The 25,000-nt window shown below is 38.2% G+C and overlaps 4 protein-coding genes across 10 annotated transcripts in view; all 4 read right to left on the bottom strand.

The window, feature by feature from the left end:
- Window positions 1-1,267: 1,267 nt before the first annotated feature.
- LOC133986500 (vascular cell adhesion protein 1-like) lies at window positions 1,268-7,528 on the bottom strand. The gene is made up of 6 exons (XM_062426323.1): window positions 7,460-7,528; window positions 7,282-7,345; window positions 3,540-3,809; window positions 3,052-3,378; window positions 1,880-2,137; window positions 1,268-1,671 (listed from the first exon to the last, which is right to left on the bottom strand). The coding sequence occupies exons 1-6, from the start codon at window positions 7,526-7,528 to the stop codon at window positions 1,529-1,531; spliced, it is 1,131 nt and encodes a 376-aa protein (XP_062282307.1). The 3' UTR covers window positions 1,268-1,528.
- A 673-nt stretch (window positions 7,529-8,201) lies between these two features.
- Window positions 8,202-14,424, bottom strand: LOC133995461 (vascular cell adhesion protein 1-like). Of its 2 annotated transcripts, XM_062434859.1 has the most exons (6): window positions 14,069-14,424; window positions 12,869-13,138; window positions 12,385-12,711; window positions 10,657-10,914; window positions 8,427-8,542; window positions 8,202-8,303 (listed from the first exon to the last, which is right to left on the bottom strand). In XM_062434859.1, the coding sequence occupies exons 1-6, from the start codon at window positions 14,136-14,138 to the stop codon at window positions 8,214-8,216; spliced, it is 1,131 nt and encodes a 376-aa protein (XP_062290843.1). In that variant the 5' UTR covers window positions 14,139-14,424; the 3' UTR covers window positions 8,202-8,213. The 2 variants fall into 2 exon arrangements, with proteins under 2 accessions (XP_062290843.1, XP_062290852.1); XM_062434868.1 differs by lacking the exons at window positions 8,202-8,303; window positions 8,427-8,542 and adding an exon at window positions 9,789-10,492.
- Window positions 14,425-17,781: 3,357 nt separating this feature from the next.
- Window positions 17,782-22,448, bottom strand: LOC133995491 (intercellular adhesion molecule 1-like). Of its 6 annotated transcripts, none has more exons than XR_009927154.1 (6): window positions 22,315-22,448; window positions 21,042-21,311; window positions 20,560-20,890; window positions 19,003-20,019; window positions 18,674-18,772; window positions 17,782-18,272 (listed from the first exon to the last, which is right to left on the bottom strand). XR_009927154.1 is itself a non-coding variant. In XM_062434907.1 (4 exons), exons 1-4 carry the CDS (start codon window positions 22,382-22,384, stop codon window positions 19,758-19,760), a joined length of 933 nt encoding a protein of 310 aa, XP_062290891.1. In that variant the 5' UTR covers window positions 22,385-22,448; the 3' UTR covers window positions 18,534-19,757. The 6 variants fall into 6 exon arrangements, 2 of the variants coding, with proteins under 2 accessions (XP_062290891.1, XP_062290911.1); XR_009927155.1 differs by having other exon boundaries at window positions 19,831-20,019; XR_009927156.1 differs by having other exon boundaries at window positions 19,831-20,019; window positions 20,564-20,890.
- A 1,281-nt stretch (window positions 22,449-23,729) lies between these two features.
- cdc37 (cell division cycle 37 homolog (S. cerevisiae)) overlaps window positions 23,730-25,000 on the bottom strand; it is a 4,898-nt gene continuing 3,627 nt past the window's right edge. Inside the window, 2 exon segments of the mRNA XM_062426322.1 lie at window positions 23,730-24,096; window positions 24,212-24,283. Coding sequence (XP_062282306.1) covers window positions 23,986-24,096; window positions 24,212-24,283 — 183 coding nt within the window. The 3' untranslated portion in view covers window positions 23,730-23,985.

The following is a 25,000-nucleotide window of genomic DNA, read 5'->3' as shown; positions in this document are numbered from 1 at the left end:
GTTATGTACAAAGTGTTGCCTTTTATTTGTGAGTTTTGTCACTTCAAAAATAAAGCTGTACAAAGCTTATTGGGCTTTCAGTATGCTGACAATCACAATGCAGTTTCTGCTTTTATGCAAACCTCTCTCTCATTCTCCCTCAGCAACAAAAATACAAACACACAAATACACACGAATACATGCACATGGGGCTACTGTTGCTCCATTAGTAGCTGTAGGTTGGTGAGAGTTCAGCCCTGTGCTTTCAGTGGTTTAACACGCGGCCATTGACTGAAATGTGAGAATCTTCACGGTACTAATCTATTCATATATAAAATTTATAAAATTATTTGCAGTGACACAAGCAAAAGTAAACAGAGAGAAACCGTAAAATAGCACGATCAACTCATCTACAGAAACACTTAGGCCCCATGTGGCTGAATAAGCAGCACATATTAATGTTGTTTATTATGTGTATTCATTTTGTATTTCCCTAAGAAAATGGCAAAACAGGAAATTAGTTCCAGTTTATTTAATTATAAGCTACACACAAGTTCTCCTATGATTTATCTTACAAAAATAATTGCATAAAATTGCAGACTAGTCGTATAGCTCATTTTAAACATTCAATATTATGTCATATAAAATATGTGCCTGCGTCTTTTTTCTTTTTTCTAGTTTTTTTGTAAAGCTTCTGTATGTACCAGGCTCGTGGTTGTTAAAGGATAAGGCAAGCAGTAAGCCAAAAAGCTTCTTCCTCCACAGACCTCCATTGTTTTCCAAAAACTACTTAAAAACCAATCAGTGAGAATCAAGTGTGATAAATGTTCTAGCACTGTCGTTTATCTTGAGTCAATCCCACGTACACTGTCCTGCCGCTGGACATACACTAGTGCATCAAACGTGTATTAATCTGTGTATGAAAATCATCCCTGATAATGATTTTAATTATGCAGCCCATACATCAATGGAGAGAGTAGACAGGAGTACAGGATGTCTTGCATTGAAAAGGTTTATGCATATTAGTTATGGAAAATTCCCTAACAGTCCCCAATAAATTCACAATTTACCCTTGTTTGAGTAATGTTTGCTTAAAACTACAGTACCCTGCTGCTGTAGGGAAATTAACGAGTCTCTTTTAAACTATATTTGTGACCAAGTGATCTTAGGTAGAAATGAATGGACTTGGGGTGGAGAGTCACAGACAGAGTGGGGACAAGACACATTGCATGTTTTGGTGTTTTTCATTTCACACTAGTTTTATCAGATTATCATCTTACCTCTAGCTTTATAAAATTTAGTGACAATATATTACATTTGTATCAAACTTATCAGAGGACTTGGCCCTATAACACATTAAATAGTGAATAATATACGTTTTAAAATGATTTACAGCATGTGTGTGTTACTCCTCATATACAGGGGCTCCTGATGCTTTCTATGTACATCTGTGGTTTACAGTTAACTGCAACTTATGAGCATGACTGCAGCACATGACACAGCAACAGGTTCAGGAAGTCCATACACGTGTGAGGCCTCACCCACAAACTTACTCTCCAACAGGCACAGCAACGTGTTGATGGTGATGGCAAAGAATGAAAATGTCCGTTTTCAGATACCACACAACAAAGGCAGCAATAATGATGACTGCTACCACAACGCCTACCACTATAATAATGTGGATGTAGTTCACTGCAGGGGGTTGGGTGAGGGGTGTGGGTAAAGAAAACAGGAAGAGAAAATATACATCAGAACAATGCCAAAACCAGAGGAAGTTCATGTGATGTGTTAAATTTCTCAAGTACTGTGAGAAAGCGATACCAGAGTTACTTTTCAGTGACTCAGTTGTGACTAACAATCATAAACTTGAAGACTGAAAATTACTGAACTTTAAACTCACCATTGACATCCACAGTAAACTCTTTAGTCACATTCCCCACAGAGTTGCTGACCAAACAGATGTACTGTCCTCCATCTGTAGAAGTTACAGCCTCGATACTGAGAGTGCTGTCACTGAAGGGGGGACGACTGGTTGATGGGAGCCTCCAGGTGTAGGAGGGGCTGGGGTTTCCCTCACTAGAGCAGTTCAGATGCAGAGGGTCTCCTATTGTCAGGGTGATCCGTTCTGGATCGGGACTCTCCTTCAGCTGAGGCTTGTCTGTGTGTTGATTGATGGGAGGGGAAACACAACACATGTCATCACTGAGAAATGGAAGTAATTTTGAAATTAGTAAGAATAAAAGAAAAGTGGTGGAAAGTACCCAACTATTTCCCCCGACAGTACTGGCCATAACTGGCCTTTCTACATCACATTTAGTTTCTTCTACAATATACTTCTACTTCATTATATGAGAGGATTTTATTCAAAGGATGTGTTGACAATTTTTTGTCTTTCTTAAAACAATGGCCAGGTGCCCAAATGAACCTTTTAACAGCTGTAATCATTCCTACTGTTCATACTGACAATTAGAAGATCCCTTCATGATGCACTTACAATGTAAAAGATATGGGGCGAAATCTATGTTTATCTTAAGCTTATATGAAGTAGATAACTTTCAATGTTACAGACATTTTAGTGTTGAAGTCCCTCTTTGTGTTACTATACTTCTACCAAAGCTCAACAGAGAATCACAAAAAATGAATATGCTGCAAAAAAGTCTTTAAATGTGGCAGATATCCACCCGATATGACTTATTCAGACTGCTGAAGCCTCATGTAAGCTTCAAATAAACTTTTAAATGCAGTTTTTGCATAAAATAACTGCATGGACACACTGTGGATTCTGTCCACCATCACTGTAAGTGTATTACGAGGGGATCCTCTAATGGCCTGTATGAGCAGAAGGAATGATTACATGATTTGTGAATGATTTAATTTAAGACAGACTTGAACCTATCCTTCAATGTTACTCTTTAAACAAAAGATACAAAAGAGGCCAACATGATGCCCAAATAAAGCTGTTTTTAAAGAGTTATGTGTTTGTGTCAAATGTTTGTTTTGCTGTTGTCACATTGAAACTTTTAGTAGCTGGCTCAGAGATGAGATGTGTGTCAATTTTGTTTTCTCACTCACAGTGAACAGTGGCGGTGATGTTTTGTGACGTCAACACTGGAGGAGGCTGTGGTCCTTCAGCTCCCAGCTCTAGCTCGGCTTCACACCAGTACAGGCCTCCATCATCTTTACTAGGGTTGATGTCAAGAGTGAAGGTCTCAGTCACTGGCTCCTTTGTTGTGCTGCTGGACTGTCGTCTCTGTAGTTCTGTCTGTCCTCTGTAGAAGGTCACATTGAGGTTACTAATAAGAGCAACTTCCTGGACTGTACACTGCAGAGTGTACTGATGGCCTGCAAACATCGGCCCAGAGTGATTTAGGAAGCTGAGATAGACATTTTTTGGAGGCTCTGAGGAGACAAACAGAGAGACACACAGTAAGATACAAGTGGTGAACTACAGCTGACAACATGAAAAAACCTAAATATATCCAACATACTTATTTCTAATTTTGATCATATATATTAAATTGTTACTGCAGTATTCTTTGTTTAACAGCAAGTTTACTTACGATAGACGGTTATAGGCAGGCTGGTAACACACTGGTTACCATCATCATCATTATAGTAGCACTTTGGAGATGTATTCCATTCAGTCAGGCTGTCAACCTTCCATGAAATCGTGGTTCCATTTTTTTCAGTGTACCCCACAGCATGCTCCAGACCAAATGAATCATTTGTGCAATTATGCTGACAAACAAGGCAGGTGGCAGAGGTTGGGTCACCATACTTCACTACCAGTCTGGACGGAGTGAAAACAGGTTTTTCTGCACAGTTTGCATCTGTAAGACAGACATGAAATGCTGAGATGAACAAAAGTGGATGTAAAAGTTAGAAATCACATTAAAACAATGCAAGCACAGTGTGTTTGTGTCAATGTTCAAGAAGCCAAGAGTTCAGAGGTTTTGTTTGTTTATTCAGCTCATTTATATTTTCTGAGTTTTCGCTTATTAAGTATCAAATGTTGTTATTTGAAGTACGCATTCTATTGTTTCTATTGTTATTTCACTTTGTTTTATCTTGTGTTTATTAATGTTAGCAAGCAGGTTTCATTTTTCATCTTATTATACATGATTTTATTTCTCCATGATTTTATTTTTTGTTTTGTTTTTCATGTGAAGTACATACATTTATTTTATGAAAGGTGCTATACAAATAAAGTTATTATAATTATTATGAATTTATAGTTTTTTCCTACATAAAAACACACACACACACACACACACATACACACACACACACACACACACACACACACACACACACACACACACACACACAGACACCCTTTAGTTCAAATTTGCTGTTCTTTGCATTAACCCATAATTAAGCACAACACTCCCAAAGCATGTTGTGTTAGGTTTACAGTGAAAGAAAAGCTCATTGATAATATAAAAAGGACATTAATACTATACACACACTATCGAGGCAATATCATACACTGAACCTACATTAATATACAATATAGCAACAATAATGAAATAAAACCTAATTTTGGCAACTGAATCTGAAACCAGTAATTAGATTAAGTGCCAATTTTCATTATCTCATATAAAAATGCTGAGAACATCAAAAAATAAGCAAATAAATCAACAGAACAACACGTTAAACTATCTTAGACTTCTCATATCTAGGCTGTGTGTCTACTTAACTATTTATAGATCATTCATTTCGTCTACAGGGAACATTTTTAACACTTTATATTACGAACAAACGAAATGTGGGAGACTCACCGCAGCTCACATTAAAGTTGTGCAGGAAATTCAACAGAGAAACAATAACTAACACGTAACGGAGAAACATTATTTTCCGATGGTCCTGTGAGCAAATTGAGATCCTGGTAATAAAATAAATGGCTGAGACCAATCTACGACTTCTGGGTTTTAACTTCTTCTTAGCTGCATCATATCATTAGATGCACCCGAGTTGACTGGTGGCGGACTATGGTAACATTATCTAAATTCGCAAACTCCCATATCGCCCTCTTATCCGTCACATCAATGATATAATGCCACCTTGTGGGTCAATTGACTTTATTGCAGTTGTAGTTTGTGAACTAGCAGGTCTCTGCCTACTGAGAAGGTCTGACAGAGGTAGGAGATCATCAGGGTTAGGTCGACCTCAGGTCTGTCAAAGTCCGAGGTAGGAGGATGGGGAATCTAGAGCAGCTAATTTTGTATGATAGTCTTCTGATGAAAAAAGAAAACCAGTCACTAACCGAATATACCACAATTCATACTGTGAATATGTAGTTTAACAGACACGTTGCATTTTTTTCTGGGTTGTAACTTGTGTGTGAAATCATTGAGAATAATATAAAATCAGTCTGCACACGCCATCAAGGAAGGAAGGGAGGAAGAGGGAAGGAAGGAAGGGGAAGAAAGAAGGAACATTCAAGACATATTATCAGTTATCACTGTGAATGATAACTGTAACGATAACTATAAATAGGCTATATAGTTTTAAATATTGTTCTAATTCAAGTGGATAGTGGAGTCCATACCACAACTACATGGGAGAACGGGGTCACATTCATTAGATCTTCGTCTGTAAAGGGCGCTGTTTAAAAAGTGTTGGTATGCCTACTGAAAGTTTCAGAATTTAGGTGAGATGTTACTTCCAAGGTAATTTCTGGATTAAGAGCAGAGCAGCAGTCAGAGAATTGAAAATGCATAATATTGTTATATAAGGACAAAAAGGGTTCTGCACTTATAGGAATGATTTTTCCTGTTTATGTTCTCTTGATGCAGGAGATGTGTTGTTTTTGTATTTCAATGAAACTAAACATTTTAAATTAGTTTGCCTATATTTTTAGTATTTTTTCCCATTACAACAACACAGGGACAACCAACCCCATAGTGTTTGACTTTCAACCCCACGATGGGAACAGCTCTCACAAGTGCACAAGACAAGTTCATATCTTTTGAACAGAATCAGCTGAAGGAGAGTAATGACACTCCATTTTTACCTGACACTTTAGGTTTCCATTACACATGAAAAGGAATATATCCAGTATATGGTTTATAAGGAATTCAAAGGAAAGTAAAAAGTGTGACTACCAACCCTGTTCTCCCCTAATGACAACGATAATTGAGGACAATATCATTGGGATCACTTTCAGAGCGATTTGATGAACGACAAAAATGCTGAGAACCAATCAAAATCCTTCCCCTAAATCTGAATGATGTACACCTATTTGTATTTATTTATTTTAATGCAGCTTTTCTCCTCTATCACCACGGACTGACGCACTGTAAATTTGAGCAGGTTGACACCCAGAGGTGATTTCGTTAGATAGGTCCTTATTATTGCAAAGATGCTCGAACTTTGTTCTCTATCATAATGTGAAAAAACAACACAGTTAACAAAGAGGAGATACACCTCTAAGTAGCTGTGTACAAACTTTTGACTGATATTGTACATATAATTAGATCAGAAATACCTCAGATCACTAAATCGAGAGAGAGAGAGAGAGAGAGAGAGAGAGAGAGAGAGAGAGAGAGAGAGAGAGAGAGAGAGAGAGAGAGAGAGAGAGAGAGAGAGAGCATCTGACCACTGCATACCTACAATGATAAACACACATAAAATTCTATTGTGGTTTTAAGTAGTAAAAACCAAAAATGAGTAGACACATGAACCATCGCATGCAGTCACATCTCAGCAGCAACAATAACACCTTAATTGGACTTACATTCAGTCGAACAGGCTCTTATCGGACTAAAAGCTTCAATTTCTACTTGAATTGAAACCTCTGATAGTCTCAACAAGAAACAAACTTTTTTAAAGTTAACTAAATTCCTATTCAATGTAGGATAATTATATATTCTAGTTTAAAGTGTTTGTTATTTAGCAGCCACGACTTTAATTTGTGTCCATGTTTGTCCAAAATGAGTCAATTGCACTGGACACAAACAAAGATTAATTTGACTGTAAAGTACAACTTGGTAGGGATGCTCCAATCAACTTAAGGCCAGTTGATATTGGCTGATATAGCCTAGATTACAGATTACTCTCTTGGTAGTCTTTAAATTGATCAATCAAACACATGATGGGTGCAGCAAATCATGACAGATCTGTGTTCAGGGGTGATTCATATTTTTGTCTCTGCTCCACACAACTATACCCACAAACAGACATGAGATGGCGCTGTTGACCAAGGTGGAACAAAAGAGAGCCATTCATTTACAGCAGGTCCCTCCTTATCTGTTTAATCTTCTTCCTCATCCTCTTCATAATTTTCCTCTTCATCGTCACCCTCTCCTGAGTCGGGGACCCAAAGTCCAGAGTCAATGCACCTCTTCAGGTGGTACTTTCCCTCCTGTAGAAAGACAAAATGAATTAATGAACAAACAGATACATTTTGGGGGCATTTTGTATAAATCTAAGACACTTTCTGGCCTTTATTAGGTTACTTTTTCAATGGCACACCTACCTCAGGGTCCATTTTGTTAATGATATCATGCAGCATCTGAATGTTGTTCTTATCACAGTTCCTCTGCATTTCCTGTTCATACTCGTGAGCTACATTGTGAGCTGAGTACTTCCTACTGTCATCTCAACACTGAATTTGAGTGAGCGAAGAAGGAAAAACAATCATTGTCCTGTTTAAAATGTCAGCATATTGTCACTTTAATATGCAACGTGAACACCAGTGTCAGTCATTTCAAATTCATTATTCTTTTGACTTGATTTTACTACATTGCCATTTTCCATGTCATAGAATAGAAACTTTGTTCAAGCTTATATTTAAACTCATGGAGAGTAGACGATTCTGTTTACCTTGCACAGAGAGCTCATGCCTGACGGGTGGAGTCAATTCTGCTATGATCTGTCCCAAAGGCAGAAGATATAGAGAGAACAGTAGGGGCCCAAGAACTGACCGTTGTGGGACACAACAAGACAGAGAAGGATCAGGCAGAAAATCACCAATAGAGACTGTAAAATTCCTGCCATTAAGATAAGATTGAAACCATTCCAACGCTGTGCCTGATATGCCCACCCAATCACGTAGCCTCTTAATCAGAATACTGTGGTCTACAGTATCAAATGCAGAACTGAGGTCAAGTAAAATTAGCACAGTGCAATCATGCGCAAACAAACAAACACAAAGAACTTCCTCATAGAAATAAATTACACAACCAACACAGAAAAACTCACTGAACTACTGACCTTGATCTGAAGCAGCCTCATTGGTCGACCGTCAGCGTTCGAGCCAAATCTAAGATGGACTGCATGACGATGGCCTGGTGGGCCACCTGCTCCATCAGTGCATGTTTCTACAACAGAGACAAGCAGGATTTACGAGGCTTTACTTTGTCAAATTAGTCTTTTTGTTCTATTTTAATCAAAATATGTACACAGCTTTTACTCATGGCGAGTGGCGCAAATGCGGCACTCACCTCATCTATCTCAAAGTCAATACAGATGACAACAAGACAATTAGCCGTCTCATCACACACCAGATGAGGGTTGTCCGACAGATACTTCTGACTGTCGTCCCAACGCCGCATCATACCTGTTACGACACACACACACACACACACACACACACACACACACACACACACACACACACACACACACACACACACACACACACACACACACACAGTAAAATGCTTCCTTAAAGTGGAGTTCTTAAGGTTTTGAAAAGGGGAAGTCAAGTATGCTTTGTGTTCAAGTTTATAAGAACACTGAACCTGAATGACTGACAATAACACTGCCAAGTTCATGTCTCGAAATCAGTGTTTTAAGCACTTATGTTATGTTATTCCTTGCCGCTCTCGCCAAGTGCTTGCTCATTGGGGAATGTTGGATCTCTGAATTAAATTGAGTAAGGTCTAGAGTCTAGACCTGCTCTCTATGCGTCATCAAGTTTTTGCACTGTATGCTCATCATTATGTTCAAGCACTCCTTACAATGCATAAAAAAGAGGGTTGTAAATATATTGTTCACTATATTTAAGACGATGACCGTTACCATTTCTTATGGCTCAGGACAGGCTGAGGTGCTCCAGGTTACAGGAGAAGGTTTGTTCATGTGTATGCTTTTATAGGCAGCGAGCCAAGCCACCTGAAATTAGTTACATGACTTTGAGATGATGGTATCACTTGGTGAAGACCATGGTGAGGGTCTGATTGAGGTCTAAAAAGATCACTTTAATGGGTGATGAAATGCAGTGCTGGAGAGTAACTGAATTAATTCAAGTACTGTACTTAAGGACTACTTTGAGTGTACCTTTACTTTACTTAAGCATTTTATTTGATTTTACTTTTCAGATGAAGATTATATAACAACACATTGTTAAAGATGAAATCAGTGGTTTCCAACCTTTTTGTCTTTTGACATCTTACAAAAAGCAGTGTGTAGTCGAGGTCACATTTCAGATGTCTTAGTTGTTAGCAGCTCCACCGAAAAGGGGATTTTTCCCTCTAAACTTCTCACATGGTTTCATTTTAATAAATGTTCAAATGATGCAATATTTCACTAAAAATAAAGATGAAAGAAAAAAGTCCAAAAACTGAAAATAGATTTGTGTATCAGAACTTTGTTTTCTCTTCTATCTTCTTCCATTAATCATTAATCATTTCATGACCCTTCAGATTTATCTAGTGACCCTTTGGAGGGGCCCAACCCCTAGGTTGGGAACCATTGGACTAAACTAGCTAACTGTATGATACTTTGAACATATTTCCACAAAATAATGAACACCATCCGTGATAGCATGAAAAAAAGCAGTGATCCACACACACCAAGTGTGATAAATGTTCAGGCACTGTTGTTTATTTTGAGTCAATCCCACGTACACTGTCCTGCTGCCGGACATACACTAGTGCACCAAATGTGTATTAATCCGCACATGAAAATCTTCCCCAATAAATTGACAATTCGCTATTGTTTTAGTAACATTTGATTAAAACTACAGTGACCTGCTGCTGTAGGAAATTACAGAGCCCCTTTAAAAAAAATTATTATATTTGTGACCAATTTCTAAAGTTTACTTTATAAAATATAAAATATAGTGACAATATATTACATTTGCACCAAATTTAATAGGGGACTTTAAACATTTTTATTAAAAAAAATCTAAGCAATGGACATCTCTCCATTAACAAAGCAACACTTCAGTATGTTGGTTTTAACCTCCTTTTAACCGTATTTACAGCATGTGTGTGTTACTCCTCATACACAGGGACTCCAGGTGCTTTCTACAGCAGTTGGTGTTAGGCAATCTACATCTGTGGTTTACAGATAACTGCAGCTTATGAGCATAACTGCAGCATGATGTAGCAACAGGTTCAGGAAGTCCATACACATGTGAGGCCTCACCCACAAATTTACTCTTCAACGGGCACAGCAAAGTGTTGATGGCGATGGCGACGAACGTAGAAAAGGGCAGCCAGAGTGATGACCACTACCACCACGATAATAATAATGATGATGTAGCTGTAGCCTCCTGCAGGGCCTTGGATGAGGGGTGTGGGTAAAGAAAACAGGAATAGATAATCAGTACTTGATGTCATGACTCAAGTACTGTGAGAAAACGATACCACAATTACTTTTCAGTGACTCAGTTGTCACTAACAATCATAACCCTGAAGACTGAACATTACTGAACTTTAAACTCACCATTGACATCCACAGTAAACTCTTTAGTCACATTCCCCACAGAGTTGCTGACCAAACAGATGTACTGTCCTCCATCTGTAGAAGTTACAGCCTCGATACTGAGAGTGCTGCCACTGAAGGGGGGACGACTGGTTGATGGGAGCCTCCAGGTGTAGGAGGGGCTGGGGTTTCCCTCACTAGAGCAGTTCAGATGCAGAGGGTCTCCTATTGTCACGGTGATCTGTTCTGGATCGGGACTCTCCTTTAGCTGAGGCTTGTCTGTGTGTTAATTGATTTTTTTTGGGGGGGGGGAGATAAGACACATGTCATCACTGAGAAATGAAAATTGAAGTAATTTTGTCAAAGAAAAGTGGTGAAAAGTATGCAACTATTTACGCCACAGCACCGGCCATAACCGGCCTTTCTACATCACTTTTAGTTTCTTCTACAATATACTTCTACTTCATTATGTAAGAGGGGAACATTTTAGTTCTCAACATTTATTTAAAGGATGTGTTCATAATTGTTTGTCTTTCTTAAAACAACTTTATATAGGTTACTGTTGGCTTGTTTAAAACACATCAATGCATCATACTGTGTACCATCATTGTATGTTTGAAATTTGGCTCTCCTCTCAAACCATATATCTGTAAAAAGTCAGAAAAACAACCTGTTTTCAACTTTGTGATGCATTTTCCATATGACCCATGAGGGATTTAAAGACTATCTAGCTCAAGAAGTCAGAGACATTTCTCAACCTGTTCAGTTTATCACAAACATTCATATTCAAAATCATTGTTTGGAGAAAAATATTTGCCCCTGAGATGTAATGAAAGTAGCATAAATGTAAATACTCATTTAAGTATAATTATGTCAAATTTGTACTGAAGTACAGTACTTGAGGAAATGCATTTAGTTATTTTACACCACTGGGCACAAGAGTAACACTATGTTGTGTGTTGGGTTTCAGACTGAGACAGTGATGGGCTGTGAGAGCCCAGGAAGCATCCAGCCAGGCCAAAAGCAGATGACATTTTACAGTCGGGCTGTGAGAATCCATCACAGACTCAGTCACCTTAACCAAGGTTTTACACTTGAAGATGACCCTACTAAAAAACTAAAAGACAATGTTACAGACGTGTCTTAAAAGGGTTAGAAAAGGGGAAAACAAAGGATGTGGAGGGCCCCATGTCTGTGTTCGCTTTGGGCCCCAAAATGACTTAATCCACCCCTGATCGAGATTACAGACATTTAAGTACCAGAGTCCCTCTTCTTGTTACTATACTTCCTACACAGCTTAACAGATAAACACAAAGAGGGAATATGATGCTAAAAAGTCTGTAAATGTGGCAGATATCTACCTGATATGACAAATTCAGAATGTTGAAACCTCATATAAGCTTCAGATAAACTTTTAAATGCATTTTTTGCACAAAATGACTGCATGGACACACTGGGGCTTTTGGCCTGGTAAGTGTATTACGATCCTCTAATGGCCTGTATGAACAGAAGGAATAATTACATGATTTCTGAATGATTTGTTTTAAGACAAACTTGAAAATTGTGAACCTATCATTCAATGTTACTCTTTAACCAAAAGATACAAAAGAGGCCAATGTGATGACCAAATAAAGCTGTTTTTAAAGAGTTATGTGTTTGTGTCAAATGTTTGTTTTGCTGTTGTCACATTAAAACTTTTACTAGCTGGCTCAGAGATGAGATGTGTGTCAATTTTGTTTTCTTACTCACAGTGAACAGTGGCGATGATGTTTTGTGACGTCAACACTGGAGGAGGCTGTGGTCCTTCAGCTCCCAGCTCTAGCTTTGCTTCACACCAGTACAGGCCTCCATCATCTTTACTAGGGTTGATGTCCAGAGTGAAGGTCTCATTAACTGGCTCCTTTGTTGTGCTGCTGGACTGTAGTCTCTGTAGTTCTGTCTGTCCTCTGTAGAAGGTCACATTGAGGTTACTAATAGGAGCAACTTCCTGGACTGTACACTGCAGAGTGTACTGATGGCCTGCAAACATCGGCCCAGAGTGATTTATGAAGATGAGATAGACATTTTTTGGAGGCTCTGGGGACAAAAACAGAGACACACACAGTAAGATACAAGTGGTGAACTACAGCTGACAATATGAAAAAAACTAAATATATCCAACATACTTATTTCTTATTTTAATCATATTAAATTGTTACCGTAGTATTCTTTGTTTAACAGCAAGTTTACTTACGATAGACGGTTATAGGCAGGCTGGTAACACACTGGTTACCATCATCATCATTATAGTAGCACTGTGGAGATGTATCCCATTCAGTCAGGCTGTCAACCTTCCATGAAATCGTGGTTCCATTTTCTTCAGTGTACCCCACAGCATGCTCCAGACCAAATGCATCATTTGTGCAATTATGCTGACAAACAAGGCAGGTGGCAGAGGTTGGGTCACCATACTTCACTACCAGTCTGGACGGAGTGAAAACAGGTTTTTCTTTACAGTTTTCATCTGTAAGACAGACACGAAATGCTGGGATGAACATAAATTCATTTAACCCAGAGTATGTTTGTGTTAATGTTCAAGGAGCCAACAGGTCATCAAAGGTTTTGTTTTTTTATTCAACTAATTCATATTTTCGCTTATCAAGTCTCAAATTGTCTTAATTGAAGTATGCATTCTATTGTTTCTATTGTTATTTAACTTTGTTTTATCATGTGTTTATTAATGTTAGCAAGCAGGTTTCATTTTTCATCTGATGATACTTTTTTTTCTCCATTATTTTATTTTGTTTTTTGTTTTTCATGTGAAGTACATGCATTTATTTTTTGAAAGGTGCTATACAAATAAAGTTATTGTTATAGTTATTATGAATTTATAGTTTTTCCTACATAAAATACACACACACTCACACACACACACACACACACACACACACACACACACACACACACACACACACACACACATCTGTTTAATGAGTATTTACCCGTTAGTTCAAATTTGCTGTTCTTTGCATTAACCCATAATTAAGCACAACACTCCCAAAGCATGTTGTCGTGTTAGGTTTACAGTGAAAGAAAAGCTCATTGATAATATAAAAAGGACATTAATACTATACACACACTATCGAGGCAATATCATACACTGAACCTACATTAATATACAATATAGCAAACTCCATAATTAAATCAAACTTAATTTTGGCAACTGAATCTGAAACCACTAATTTGATTAAGTGCCAATTATCTTTTATTTTAATCTCATACACAAATAACCTTAAAAATAAGCAAATAAATCAACAGAACAACACGTTAGACTATCTTAGACTTCTCATATCTAGACTGTGTGTTTACTTGTCTATTTATAGATCATTCATTTCGTCTACAGGGAACATGTTTAACACTTTATGGCGAAAAAAACGAAATGATGGAGACTCACCGCAGCACACGCGGAAGTCATGCAGGAAATGCAACAGAGAAACAATAACTAACACGTAACGGAGAAACATTATTTTCCGATGGTCTTGTGAACAAATGGAGATCCTGGTAATAAAATAAATCGCTGAGACCAATCTACGACTTCTGGGTTTTAACTTCTTCTTAGCTGCATCATATCATTAGATGCACCCGAGTTGACTGGTGGCTGTTAACTGCATACAGCCCAGTGGCAGATTTTCATACAGTTATTTAAATCCTCAAACGCCCATATTTCCCTTTTTTGCCCGTCACATTAATGATATAATGCCACCTTGTGGACAAATTAATCTTGTTGTAGGTCTCTCCATTCAAAGTCTGAGGTAGGACTAGGAGGATGGGGAATCTAGAGCACGTAATTTAGTTTACTAATGCAAAAAAAATCAATTCAGTCATGAACCAAATAAACTATACAATGCATAATGTGAAATTTCAATGAACTGGTTCAAAAGCCGCCCATACTGATAATTAAAACTGTAACAATAACTATATAGTTTTAAATATTGTTATGATTTGGGTCCATACCACACCTATAATGACAACGATAATGGAGAAGGATATCGTTGGGATCACTTTCAGAGCGATTTGATGAACGATAAAAACGCTAGCAGTCAATCAAAATTCTTCCAATAAACCATACAACACAACAAAATCTGCTTTTGGAAACTGACTGATGTATTTATTTATTTTTATGAGGCTTTGCTTCTCTCTCACCACGGACTGACACGCTGTAAATTGGAGCAGGATGACACCCAGAGGGGATTTCTTTAGATAGGTCCTTATTATTAAAAAGATGCTGGAACCTTGTTTTCTATTATAATATTTTTTAAAAAACAACAACACAGCAGATCTTTGTAAGCGGATCTGTGCTCACCATGTGTTAGTGCGGCAGCTGTGCACTTTTACACACCGCGCTTCAACATCTGCTGCGGGTCAGTTTGGTCTGTAAATACTGAAGCAGCTAATGTCTGAAATACTTCTGATCAACACACTGAATCTGAACCTACCTCTGAACTCTGGTTTTCTTTCTTTCTTTTTCTTTCTTCTTTACAATGTCCAGCAATAGCAGTTCATCAGTAATTAGCTGCAGACACAGCTGACACCACGGTTTACAGGACGTAATTATTCCTCTGTGGATGCTCACGTCGTTCTCGTTATGGCTATAGTTATAGTTATCATAGGAGGAAACAACTCCATATACTCTCTCACTTGCATCTGCAAAGTGATGCAATTGTGCAGATGTGATTATTCCAAATCCAGCCGGTTTCAAACACCTGTCCACTGTGAAGCCATGAAGCCTTGTGAGGTGGGAAAGCCACTTTTTGAACTCTTTGAGCCAGTTTAGACTTTCTTGCCACGTAGTTTCTGCAGAACAACTTTTGCTGGGAGGATGACAGGTGACAAAAACCCTAATGGATCATATATAGCACTTACACTTGAAAGCACACTACGTCTTGTCTGTGGTGTGTTTTTGCATTTATCCTGATTTTGAATACATCTGAATCAGTGCACCACTTTATTCCTAAGACTCTCTCATCAGGCAATGCATCATGACTTATATCCAAGTCTTTACCCTCTTTTTTTTTTTTTTTTTTAAGATTTTTTTTCAGGCATAGACACCTTTATTTGATAGTTGCCAGACAGGAAACATGGGAAAGAGAGGGGGGTGTGACATGCAGTAAAGGTCCACCGGCCGGGATTCGAACCGGGGTCCACTGCGTACGTGGCATGCGCTCTAACCACTCAACCACCTGCGCGCCGGTCTTTACCCTCTTTTGTTCTATCTTTTTCAGGTATTGGGATGAGGACGGCTCTGCTGTTACTCATCCACTTTGTTAAATGGAATCCTCCGTTCTCACACAGTGCTGTCAAGTCCCTGACCATATCACATGTTGGGTTTCATCTGGCACTGACAGAAGGCAATCATCCACATAAAAATTGTTGAATACTGCTTTAAGTTGCCATTTTAACCAATCTGTCTGAATCGTGTTAACACACCAATCAATGTGTTAGTCAAATCTGGACCTTGCAAAAGCTCTCCATTCAATGACTTTCCTTGATAAGATGCTGCACAGTCAAAAGCTACTCCTAGTTTTCTTTTTGGGGGGTGGTAAACCCCATGATGAGTTACGTACCATACTTGCCCATTTTCAGACATTTTTTCAGTCTTTTCATTTGGTACTTTAACAGGTCAGACATAAAACTTTGCAACTCATGAATGCTTTGAACTAAAGGGGGTCACCACTGAAAACAGGTTGTTTCACTTGGAAATCTTTTAACTTTGATTGAGGAATGCGTTCATAATGTGCCTGTGGAAACTGGTTGCTTAGCTGTTGATTGTCTGCCAAGTCTGTCACAGGATTAGCATCATCATACTCACAATCTTCCAAAAGTTTTATTTTGGCTGTGGAAGCAGCAATAGCTCTCAAGTTGTTCCTTCTTTGCCTTTAACTTGCACTCCTCAATGTATAATGCCTCTTTCCTTTTCAGGGAAGCTGTATGTGCAAGTAAAGCAGCCCATTCTGCTTGTTCCTTCTGTCATACAGATGATATGGTTGAGGCTCTGGAGGCTCTTGATGAGTGTCTGCTAGTTGTGCTTCGTGAGACACAGGATCCAGATTACCTTCCTGCTGGTGTAACAGCCACTGATACACTATCTCACTTCTTCATGCTGTTGCTGCATCTTGTTAACCATTTTTCAACTTCAATCATGAAATTGTTGAATTGTTCCTTTCTTGGTTTGAACCAAGATCAGGGTTCCCACCCTTTTCTTAAATCAATTTCCAGGACATTTCCAGGAAATGTTCAGCTGCTACAGTATGACAGACAAGTTATAACGCCATACACTAATACCCCCACTTTTTTTCTCATTCTCCATGTGTTTTCCATGACTGGAAAATTGGTCAATCATTTTCCAGGTTTCCCAGGACGTGTGGGAAATCATTAGGTAACAACAGCAGTACATTGTCATTAGCATGAAAAAACTCATTCATAAGTTTTGAGAAATCATTCAAATGTTCATCAACAACATCTGGACTCTCATTATCTTTCATAAGTCCATTAATGTTGTTTTTTAGTGTTAACTGTGTCAATTTGGACCTTTCAGTTATATGCCTGCTCAGCTTTTCTTCCAGACCTCTTTCTGTGGCTCCCTCACGTGGCCAGACCTGCTTTATCGTCGTCTTTAATACGTTTTTAATAAGTCATTCTTTTTCTTAACTCTTGTTTCTATAACCACTTCTAGTGAATGATGATTCGAGACTGTTTGTGTTGAGTTGGCAACTGGGCAACAGTAAAACCACCCTGATGCTCCGCCATCACTCGTTTATTTCCTCTTAGAACATTTCTAAATAAAAGCACATTTCTTTCCTATGGACTTCAGCTGGTAAACTTTCCAAATTAAACAACCATGGCGCTTACAATAATGGTAACTTGATTGTTTCAGTTAACAAGGTTCAAAATATTAGTTACTGGTAATGCACTAGACACATTTCAAGGGTTAAGTAAAGGGTAATTCTTATTACCACATTTATATTATGCATTTACATGTTTTATGTGTCTTATGTAAAGCTGCTTTATTTCCATTGTCCTGCGCTAATGGTCATGAGAGAGTATATTGAGTTTTCACTAACAAACACCACGCCAACTGAGATATGAGTTTAAGTATTTATTGTGTGAATTAGAAAAAGGGTTGAGGGATAGGGAAGGAAGGATGGGGGGTGAGGGTTGAGGGGTAGGGATGAGGGGTGAGGGTCGAAGGGTAGGGATGGGGGGTGAGGGTAGGTGGGTAGGGATGAGGGGGTAAGGGTCGAAAGGGATGAAGGTCGAAAGGTTGAAGAGGTGGGATGAGGGGTGAGGGTCGGTTGGATGTATTGGGGTTAGGGTCGTGGGGATGTAGGGGTTAGGGTCGAGGGGTCGTAGGGTATGGAGGGAGAAGTGAGGGTCGTGGGGATGGGGGAAGGGATGGGATGTAGGGGAGGGGGAGAAGAAAAGAATAGAGGTTTAGGATGTAGTGTGGGTGCGAGTTGGAGCCGGTTGCCAGGTTGGTGAGGAGGCGCAGGATGCTGTACCCGTCTCCTAGGTGCGTGTAGTAAGGGAACCGGGGAATGATGAGACTCTGGGTGGGGGAGCTGTCTCTGCTTCTGGTCTGGAGTGCAGATCCCCAGTTCCTGTAATAAACAAAAAGAGAGAACATTAGAAAGAGGGTGGGGGGGAGGGGTATTCGGATTTGAGACGAAGGGGGATAGCTGATAGGGTGTGACTTAAGTACTGCTTGAGAGGAAATTGAGAGGGTATGGGGCGTGGTCTCTGTTCCTGAACTTTGTTATAAAACTCCATTAGTTCTATAAGTCAAGTACGGCCTTATCTTATCATTGAAGGATTTTACTTACTATGATCTGCGTTTTACTACTAGCACTGATTTTATTTGAGTGTAATCTTTTAAAGAGGTTTTCCTCATTTGTATGTAAAGTAAATACTGTGATAGGCAGAGTTAGAGAAAGATGGCCACTACATAGTATACAATACATTGTTACTGAAACTATGTTTTTATTATTTACTATTCGCCTACCAAACAGGACTTGAGGTTGAGACTCTGGTGTCCTTTTATTCGTGAGTCAACACACCCTTCTGGTAAAGACATGTAGGTCAGGTGATTTGGTCTTCTTATCTGTCAAAACAAAGCTGAATTACATCTTCTGTTTTTGTCTATTTAAATGATTTCACTTATTATCTTGACTAATTTTAATTGAATAAGACAAAATGGCATTGCCTTGTAAATCATATTGATATTACAACAACATTGACAAGTACACAGTTGCCCTGATAAATCCCTTTATTGTAAAGGAATAATCTGACAAACTCAGTCTACAGTAAATGTGTAATTGGTGCAAAACTGACCTAATCTCCAGACTCTCTATGACCAGTGTGTACTCGGACCTGAAAAGAGTATTCTGAGTGATCCAGCCCATTTTCTGTACTCTGAGTATGAGCTGTCACCATCAGGCTGAAGATACAGAGCTCAGAGGCGTAAATTGAATCATTTTATCTCTTTGTTCCTTTATCAGTTGTTCCTTTATCACCAATTGATGCAACCCAGTGTCCAATTGGTGTAACCAGTATTTTTTCATAAAAATCTGATTATATACAGGAACATTAACTAAAATGTGGAATACATGTAATCCACTTTTGCAACGCAACACTATGTTTTTTAAACAAATTTTAGATAATTTGTCACACAATTATTTAGGGGAACAAATTGCTGTCCTGCTCAATATTGACAAAACTTTGTTTTAAAATGAAGTAATTATTTTATTATTAGTGTACTTAAATACACTGTAGGCGGGTAAAATATTTAATATTTATCATTCTTTTGTGGTTACACCATTGGATATTTTCAGGAGCATTCATTTTTGCGTTTGTAAAAACATGTTGCAAATGTCATTTCAAATTACATAAAACCAACATAAATATAAAAAGTACATATTAACAAACCTGATGCTGTTTTAAAAACAATTTTTAAGACATTTTTGAATTGCTCATCTTGCCAGCCCTTATTTTTCACTGACCCATGTACAGCATGTGTGTGTCACACCTCATATAAAGGGACTTCTGATGCTTTCTGTGTACATCTGTGGTTTACACCTAACTGCAGCTTATGAGCATAACTGCAGCACTTGACATAGCAACAGGTTCAGGTCGTCCATACACATGTGAGGCTTCACCCACAGATTTACTCTCCAACAGGCACAGCAACATGTTGACAGCGATGGCTGGAAGGGCAAACGTCCTTCAGGTTCTATTGTCCCATTCGGTAGTACACAACGCCGAATACAAGGACAGCCACAATGATGACTGCTACCACCGCTATAATAATGACGATGTAGTTCTCTGCAGGAGGTCGGGTGAGGGGTGAGGCTAAAGAAAACAGGAATAGATAATATTATAGATCAGATCAATGCCAAAACCAGAGGAGGTTCACTAATGTCATGTGTTCTCTTTCAGCTGAGGCTCATCTGTGTGTTGATTGATGGGAGAGGGGAATACAAAACATGTCATTACTGAGAAATGGAAGTAATTTTGAAATTATCTTTATCTGAAGTTTATATGAAGCTTCAGCTGCCAAAATGATTCAAATCCAGTCAATATCTTTCAACATTACAGACATTTTAGTGCTAAAGTCCCTCTTTTTGTTACTATACTTCCACCACAGCTCAACATGGAAACACAAAGAGGGAATATGATGCTAAAAAGACTGTAAATGTGGCAGATATCTAACTCATATGACTAATTCAGATTGTTGAAACCTCATATAAGCTTCAGATAAACTTTAAATGCATTTTTTGTCCAAAATGACTGTAGATTTAGGCTCCCATCACTGTAAGTGTATTATGAGAGTTATATGTTTGTGTCAAATGTTTGTTTGAGATGAGATGTGTGTCAATTTTGTTTTCTCACTCACAGTAAACAGTGGCAGGGATTTTTTGTGACATCACCACTGGAGGAGGCTGTGGTCCTTCAGCTCCCAGCTCTAGCTCGGCTTCACACCAGTACAGGCCTCCATCATCTTTACTTGGGTTGATGTCCAGAGTGAAGGTCTCATTAACTGGCTCCATTGTTGTGCTGCTGGACTGTCGTCTCTGTAGTTCTGTCTGTCCTCTGTAGAAGGTCACATTGAGGTTACTAATAGGAGCAACTTCCTGGACTGTACACTGCAGAGTGTACTGATGGCCTGCAAACATCGGCCCAAAGTGATTTAGGAAGCTGAGATGGACATTTTTTGGAGGCTCTGGGTACAAAAAAGAGACACACACAGTAAGATACAAGTGGTGAACTACAGCTGACAACATGAAAAAACCTAAATCTATCTTATTTCTTATTTTGATCATATATATTAAATTCTTACCGCAGTATTCTTTGTTTAACAGTAAGTTACTTACGATAGACGGTTATAGGCAGGCTGGTAACACACTGGTTATCATCATCATCAGTATAGTAGCACTGTGGATATGTTTCCCATTCAGTCAGGCTGTCAACCTTCCATGAAATCGTGGTTCCATTTTCTTCAGTGTACCCCACAGCATGCTCCAGACCAAATGCATCATTTGTGCAATTATGCTGACAAACAAGGCAGGTGGCAGAGGCTGGGTCACCATACTTCACTACCAGTCTGGACGGAGTGAAAACAGGTTTTTCTGCACAGTTTTCATCTGTAAGGCACAGACATGAAATGCTGAGATGAACAAAACTGGATGTAAAAGTCAGAATAAATCACATAGAACACAATGTAAGCTCAGTATGTTTGTGTCAATGTATCAATGTTCAAGGAGCCAACAGTTCATCAGAGATTTAGTTTGTTTATTCAACTAATTTATATAAGTCCCAAATTGTCTCAGTTGAAGTATTTGTTCTATTGTATTTTCACTTTATTTTATCTTGTGTTTATTGATGTTACCAAGCAGGTTTCATTTTTCATCTTATTATACATGATTTTTATATAGATAGATAGATAGATAGATAGATAGATAGATAGATAGATAGATAGATAGATTTTTTCCTACATAGAATATCTATTTGTATTTATAGGATGGATGTTGCCAGTCAACCTAAAATTATCCTGCTTACACATGTTTTTCAGCACACAAACACACACACACACACACACACACACACACACACACACACACACACACACACACACACACACAGGTCAATTCTGGGGCCATGACACTCAGTCTGAAATTTGTCCCCCGAAAGTAGACTATGACAGAAACTGCCCACCCAGACATACACACCTTCTCAGTTTGAGAATTCTAATTTGCTTTTACTGGCATTAGCCTATATTTAAGCACACAACTCCCAAGCCATGTTGTGTGAGGTTAACAGTGCAAGAAAAACTAATTGAGAAAGACATTAATACTACAACACTATAGAGGGTAGTATCATACACTAAAAGTTCATTAATATACAATATAGCAAACAATAATAAAAGAAACCCCCATTTTGACAACTGAATCTGAAACCAGTAATGATTAAGTGCCAATTTTCTTTTCTTTTAATCTCATAGACAAGTGCTGAGCACCTTAAAAATAAGCAAATAAATCAACAGAATAACACGTTAAACTATCTTTGACTTCTCATATCTGGACTGTGTGTCTACAGCGAACATTTTTAACACTTTATGGCGAAAAAAAGGAAATGATGGAGACTCACCGCAGCACACGTGGAAGTCGTGCAGGAAATTCAGCACAGCAACAATAACAAACGCGTAACGGAGAAACATTATTTTCCGATGGTCCTGTGAGCAAATGGAGATCCTGCTAATAAAATAAACACCGCTGAGACCAATCCACGACTTCTCGGTTTTAACTTCGTAGCTGCATCTTATCATTAGATGCACCCGAGTTGACTGTTATCAGGGAGGCTTTTAATTGCATCCAGCCCAGTGGCGGATAGATATGGTAACGTTATCTAAATCCACAGCCGCCCACATCGCCCTCTTTTGCCAGTCACGTCAATTAAATAGGCTACCAGTTGTAGTTTGTGAACTATAAGGTCTCTGCCTTAGCGCACGTAATTTTGTATGATAGTCTACTGATGCAAAAAGTAAAACCAGTCACTAACCAAATAAACCACAATTCATACTGTGAATATGAAGTTTTAACAGACATGATGCATTTTATCTGGGTTGTGTGTAAAATCATTGAGAATACTATAAAGTATCAGTCCGCACAGTTGTATAGATATATTTGGAATATTTAGCTCACTTTTCTCACATTTAGCTCATTTTTCTGTTATTTAAGACAGAAATTTGTGTAAAACATGTTATATATAAATGTTAAAAATGTATGTAAAAAATAAATATAAATATAAATGTTAAATGTTATAATGTTATGTGTAAATATACATTTAAAATATTAATATTCAATATTAATCTAAATGTTAAATCCAACCCTAACCCAGCAATGGTGAGAAAGACAACTCTTTCTTATTCGGTGATAGAGAAACTTCCCCTCTGTGGCTGGGACTGTCTCTCACAAACAGCCACGTGCTAAATACGAGCCCAAGTGGCATAAGGACTATGTTATTAGATGTGTTCATTATTTGTATCTTTGCTACTTTATACCACTAGGTGGCAGTGTTGTAAAGTAAATACTGTGATAGGCAGAGTTAGAAAAAGCTGGCCACTACATAGTATACAGTACATTGTTTTTACTATCACTATGTTTTTTGTTATTGTTATACTGATATTGTACATATAATTAGATCAGAAACACCTCAGACCACTAAATCAAACCCACCAATCAAATATGAAGGAGAGAAAGGGAGAGCAAGAGAAAGAGAGTGATCCAGCGATTAATTATGTGAGTAAGTGAGAGAGAGATGTTGAGACAAGTATGGCAGAAAATAAATTAGGATTCAAAGTTGATAAATAAACAAATTAGTGAATGAAAATTAAGCCTGGTTTATTGTACAATATTCACAACACATGATTAAAACAACTGCATACCTACAACAGTAAACACAAAAAATGTTTCTATTGTGGTTTTAAGGAGTAAAAACCACAAATGAGTACACACAGGAACCATTGCATGTAGTCACATCACTTTCTACTTGAAATGAAACAACTTTTTAAAAGTTACCTAAATTCCTAATCAATGTAGGATAATTATATATTCTAGTTTAAAGTGTTTGTTATTTAGCAGCCACGACTCTAATTTTGTATCCCAAATGAGTTCATTTCACAAATCTGTGTTCAGGGTTGGTTCATATTTTTGTCTCTGCTCCACAAAACTATACCCACAAACAGACATGAGATGGCGCTGTTGACCAAGGTGGAACACAAGAGAGCCATTCATTTACAGCAGGTCCCTCCTTCTCTGTTTAATCTTCTTCCTCATCCTCTTCATCATTTTCCTCTTCATCGTCACCCTCTCCTGAGTCCGGGACCCAAAGTCCAGAGTCAATGCACCTCTTCAGGTGGTACTTTCCCTCCTATAGAAAGACAAAATTAATTAATGAACAAACAGATACATTTTGGGGGCATTTTTGTACAAATCTAAGACATTTTCTGGCTTTTATTAGGTTACTTTTTCAATGGCACACCTACCTCAAGGTCCATTTTGTCAAAGATATCATGCAGCATCTGAATGTTCTTCTCATCAAAGCTCCTCTGCATTTCCTGTGAAACAAAAACTGTTAAAGTACTTGTGTGCTACATTGTGAGTACTTCCTGGGTCATGGTCATGTTTAATGTCAGCATATGGTCGCTTTCACATGCATCGTGAACACCAGTGTCAATAATTTCAAATTCATTATTCTTTTGACTTGATTTTACTACATTGCCATTTTCCATGTCACAGAATAGAAACTTTGGTCAAGCTTATATTTTACACGTAGGAAAGTACATGATGCTGTTTACCTTGCACAGAGAGCTCATGTTTGACGGGTGGAGTCTGTTCTGCTGATCTGAGTATTGATTTCACGGATTATCCAAGTGGTAACACACTTTATATCAACGTAAATAGGATCTGAATGTTATGTGAAGGGAAGCCACGTTTTCTCAAAACAAGCCTTGTATAGCTTCAGCCAGCACACCAAAAACAATGAGTTTTCACCACAATTTGATGTGGTGTGTAATCTGAGTGAAATAGGACACACACCCACAGCCTCGCTGGATGTCGTGAGGGTCAACACAAAGTTTTTTAGTTGCAGTGTAAAGGCTATATTACATTGTGCTGACGTAATCCAAAGTGAACATACTAGTTTAAAGTGGCTCTGGAAACTTACTCTTTTAAGTGCGTAAGTTGAATCGTTTTACCCCTTTGTTCCTTTATCAGTTGGAATAAAATTAAAAATAAAAGTAAAGGTTAGAGCAAGGGTGGGCAACATTTCAGGG

Source organism: Scomber scombrus, chromosome 2, assembly GCF_963691925.1.
Source record: "Scomber scombrus chromosome 2, fScoSco1.1, whole genome shotgun sequence".
NCBI classification, from domain to species: domain Eukaryota; kingdom Metazoa; phylum Chordata; class Actinopteri; order Scombriformes; family Scombridae; genus Scomber; species Scomber scombrus.
This window is presented reverse-complemented; position numbering and strand designations above follow the sequence as displayed.

Excerpts from the sequence above, each read along its gene's own strand:
- LOC133995491 (XM_062434907.1), bottom strand. The coding sequence starts at position 22,384 with ATGTTTCTCCGTTACGCGTTTGTTATTGTTGCTGTGCTGAATTTCCTG. Across the intron at positions 21,312-22,314 it reads CGACTTCCACGTGTGCTGCG|ATGAAAACTGTGCAGAAAAA; the intron begins GTGAGTCTCCAT and ends TGTGCCTTACAG. Across the intron at positions 20,891-21,041 it reads CCTGCCTATAACCGTCTATC|AGCCTCCAAAAAATGTCCAT; the intron begins GTAAGTAACTTA and ends TTTTGTACCCAG.
- LOC133986500 (XM_062426323.1), bottom strand. The coding sequence starts at position 7,528 with ATGCAGAGGAACTGTGATAAGAACAACATTCAGATGCTGCATGATATC. Across the intron at positions 3,810-7,281 it reads GGTCCCCGACTCAGGAGAGG|ATGCAAACTGTGCAGAAAAA; the intron begins GTGACGATGAAG and ends TCTGTCTTACAG. Across the intron at positions 3,379-3,539 it reads CCTGCCTATAACCGTCTATC|AGCCTCCAAAAAATGTCTAT; the intron begins GTAAGTAAACTT and ends TTGTCTCCTCAG.
- LOC133995461 (XM_062434859.1), bottom strand. The coding sequence starts at position 14,138 with ATGTTTCTCCGTTACGTGTTAGTTATTGTTTCTCTGTTGCATTTCCTG. Across the intron at positions 13,139-14,068 it reads TGACTTCCGCGTGTGCTGCG|ATGAAAACTGTAAAGAAAAA; the intron begins GTGAGTCTCCAT and ends TCTGTCTTACAG. Across the intron at positions 8,543-10,656 it reads GTTTACTGTGGATGTCAATG|GTATGATGCGGCGTTGGGAC; the intron begins GTGAGTTTAAAG and ends GTGTCGTAACAG.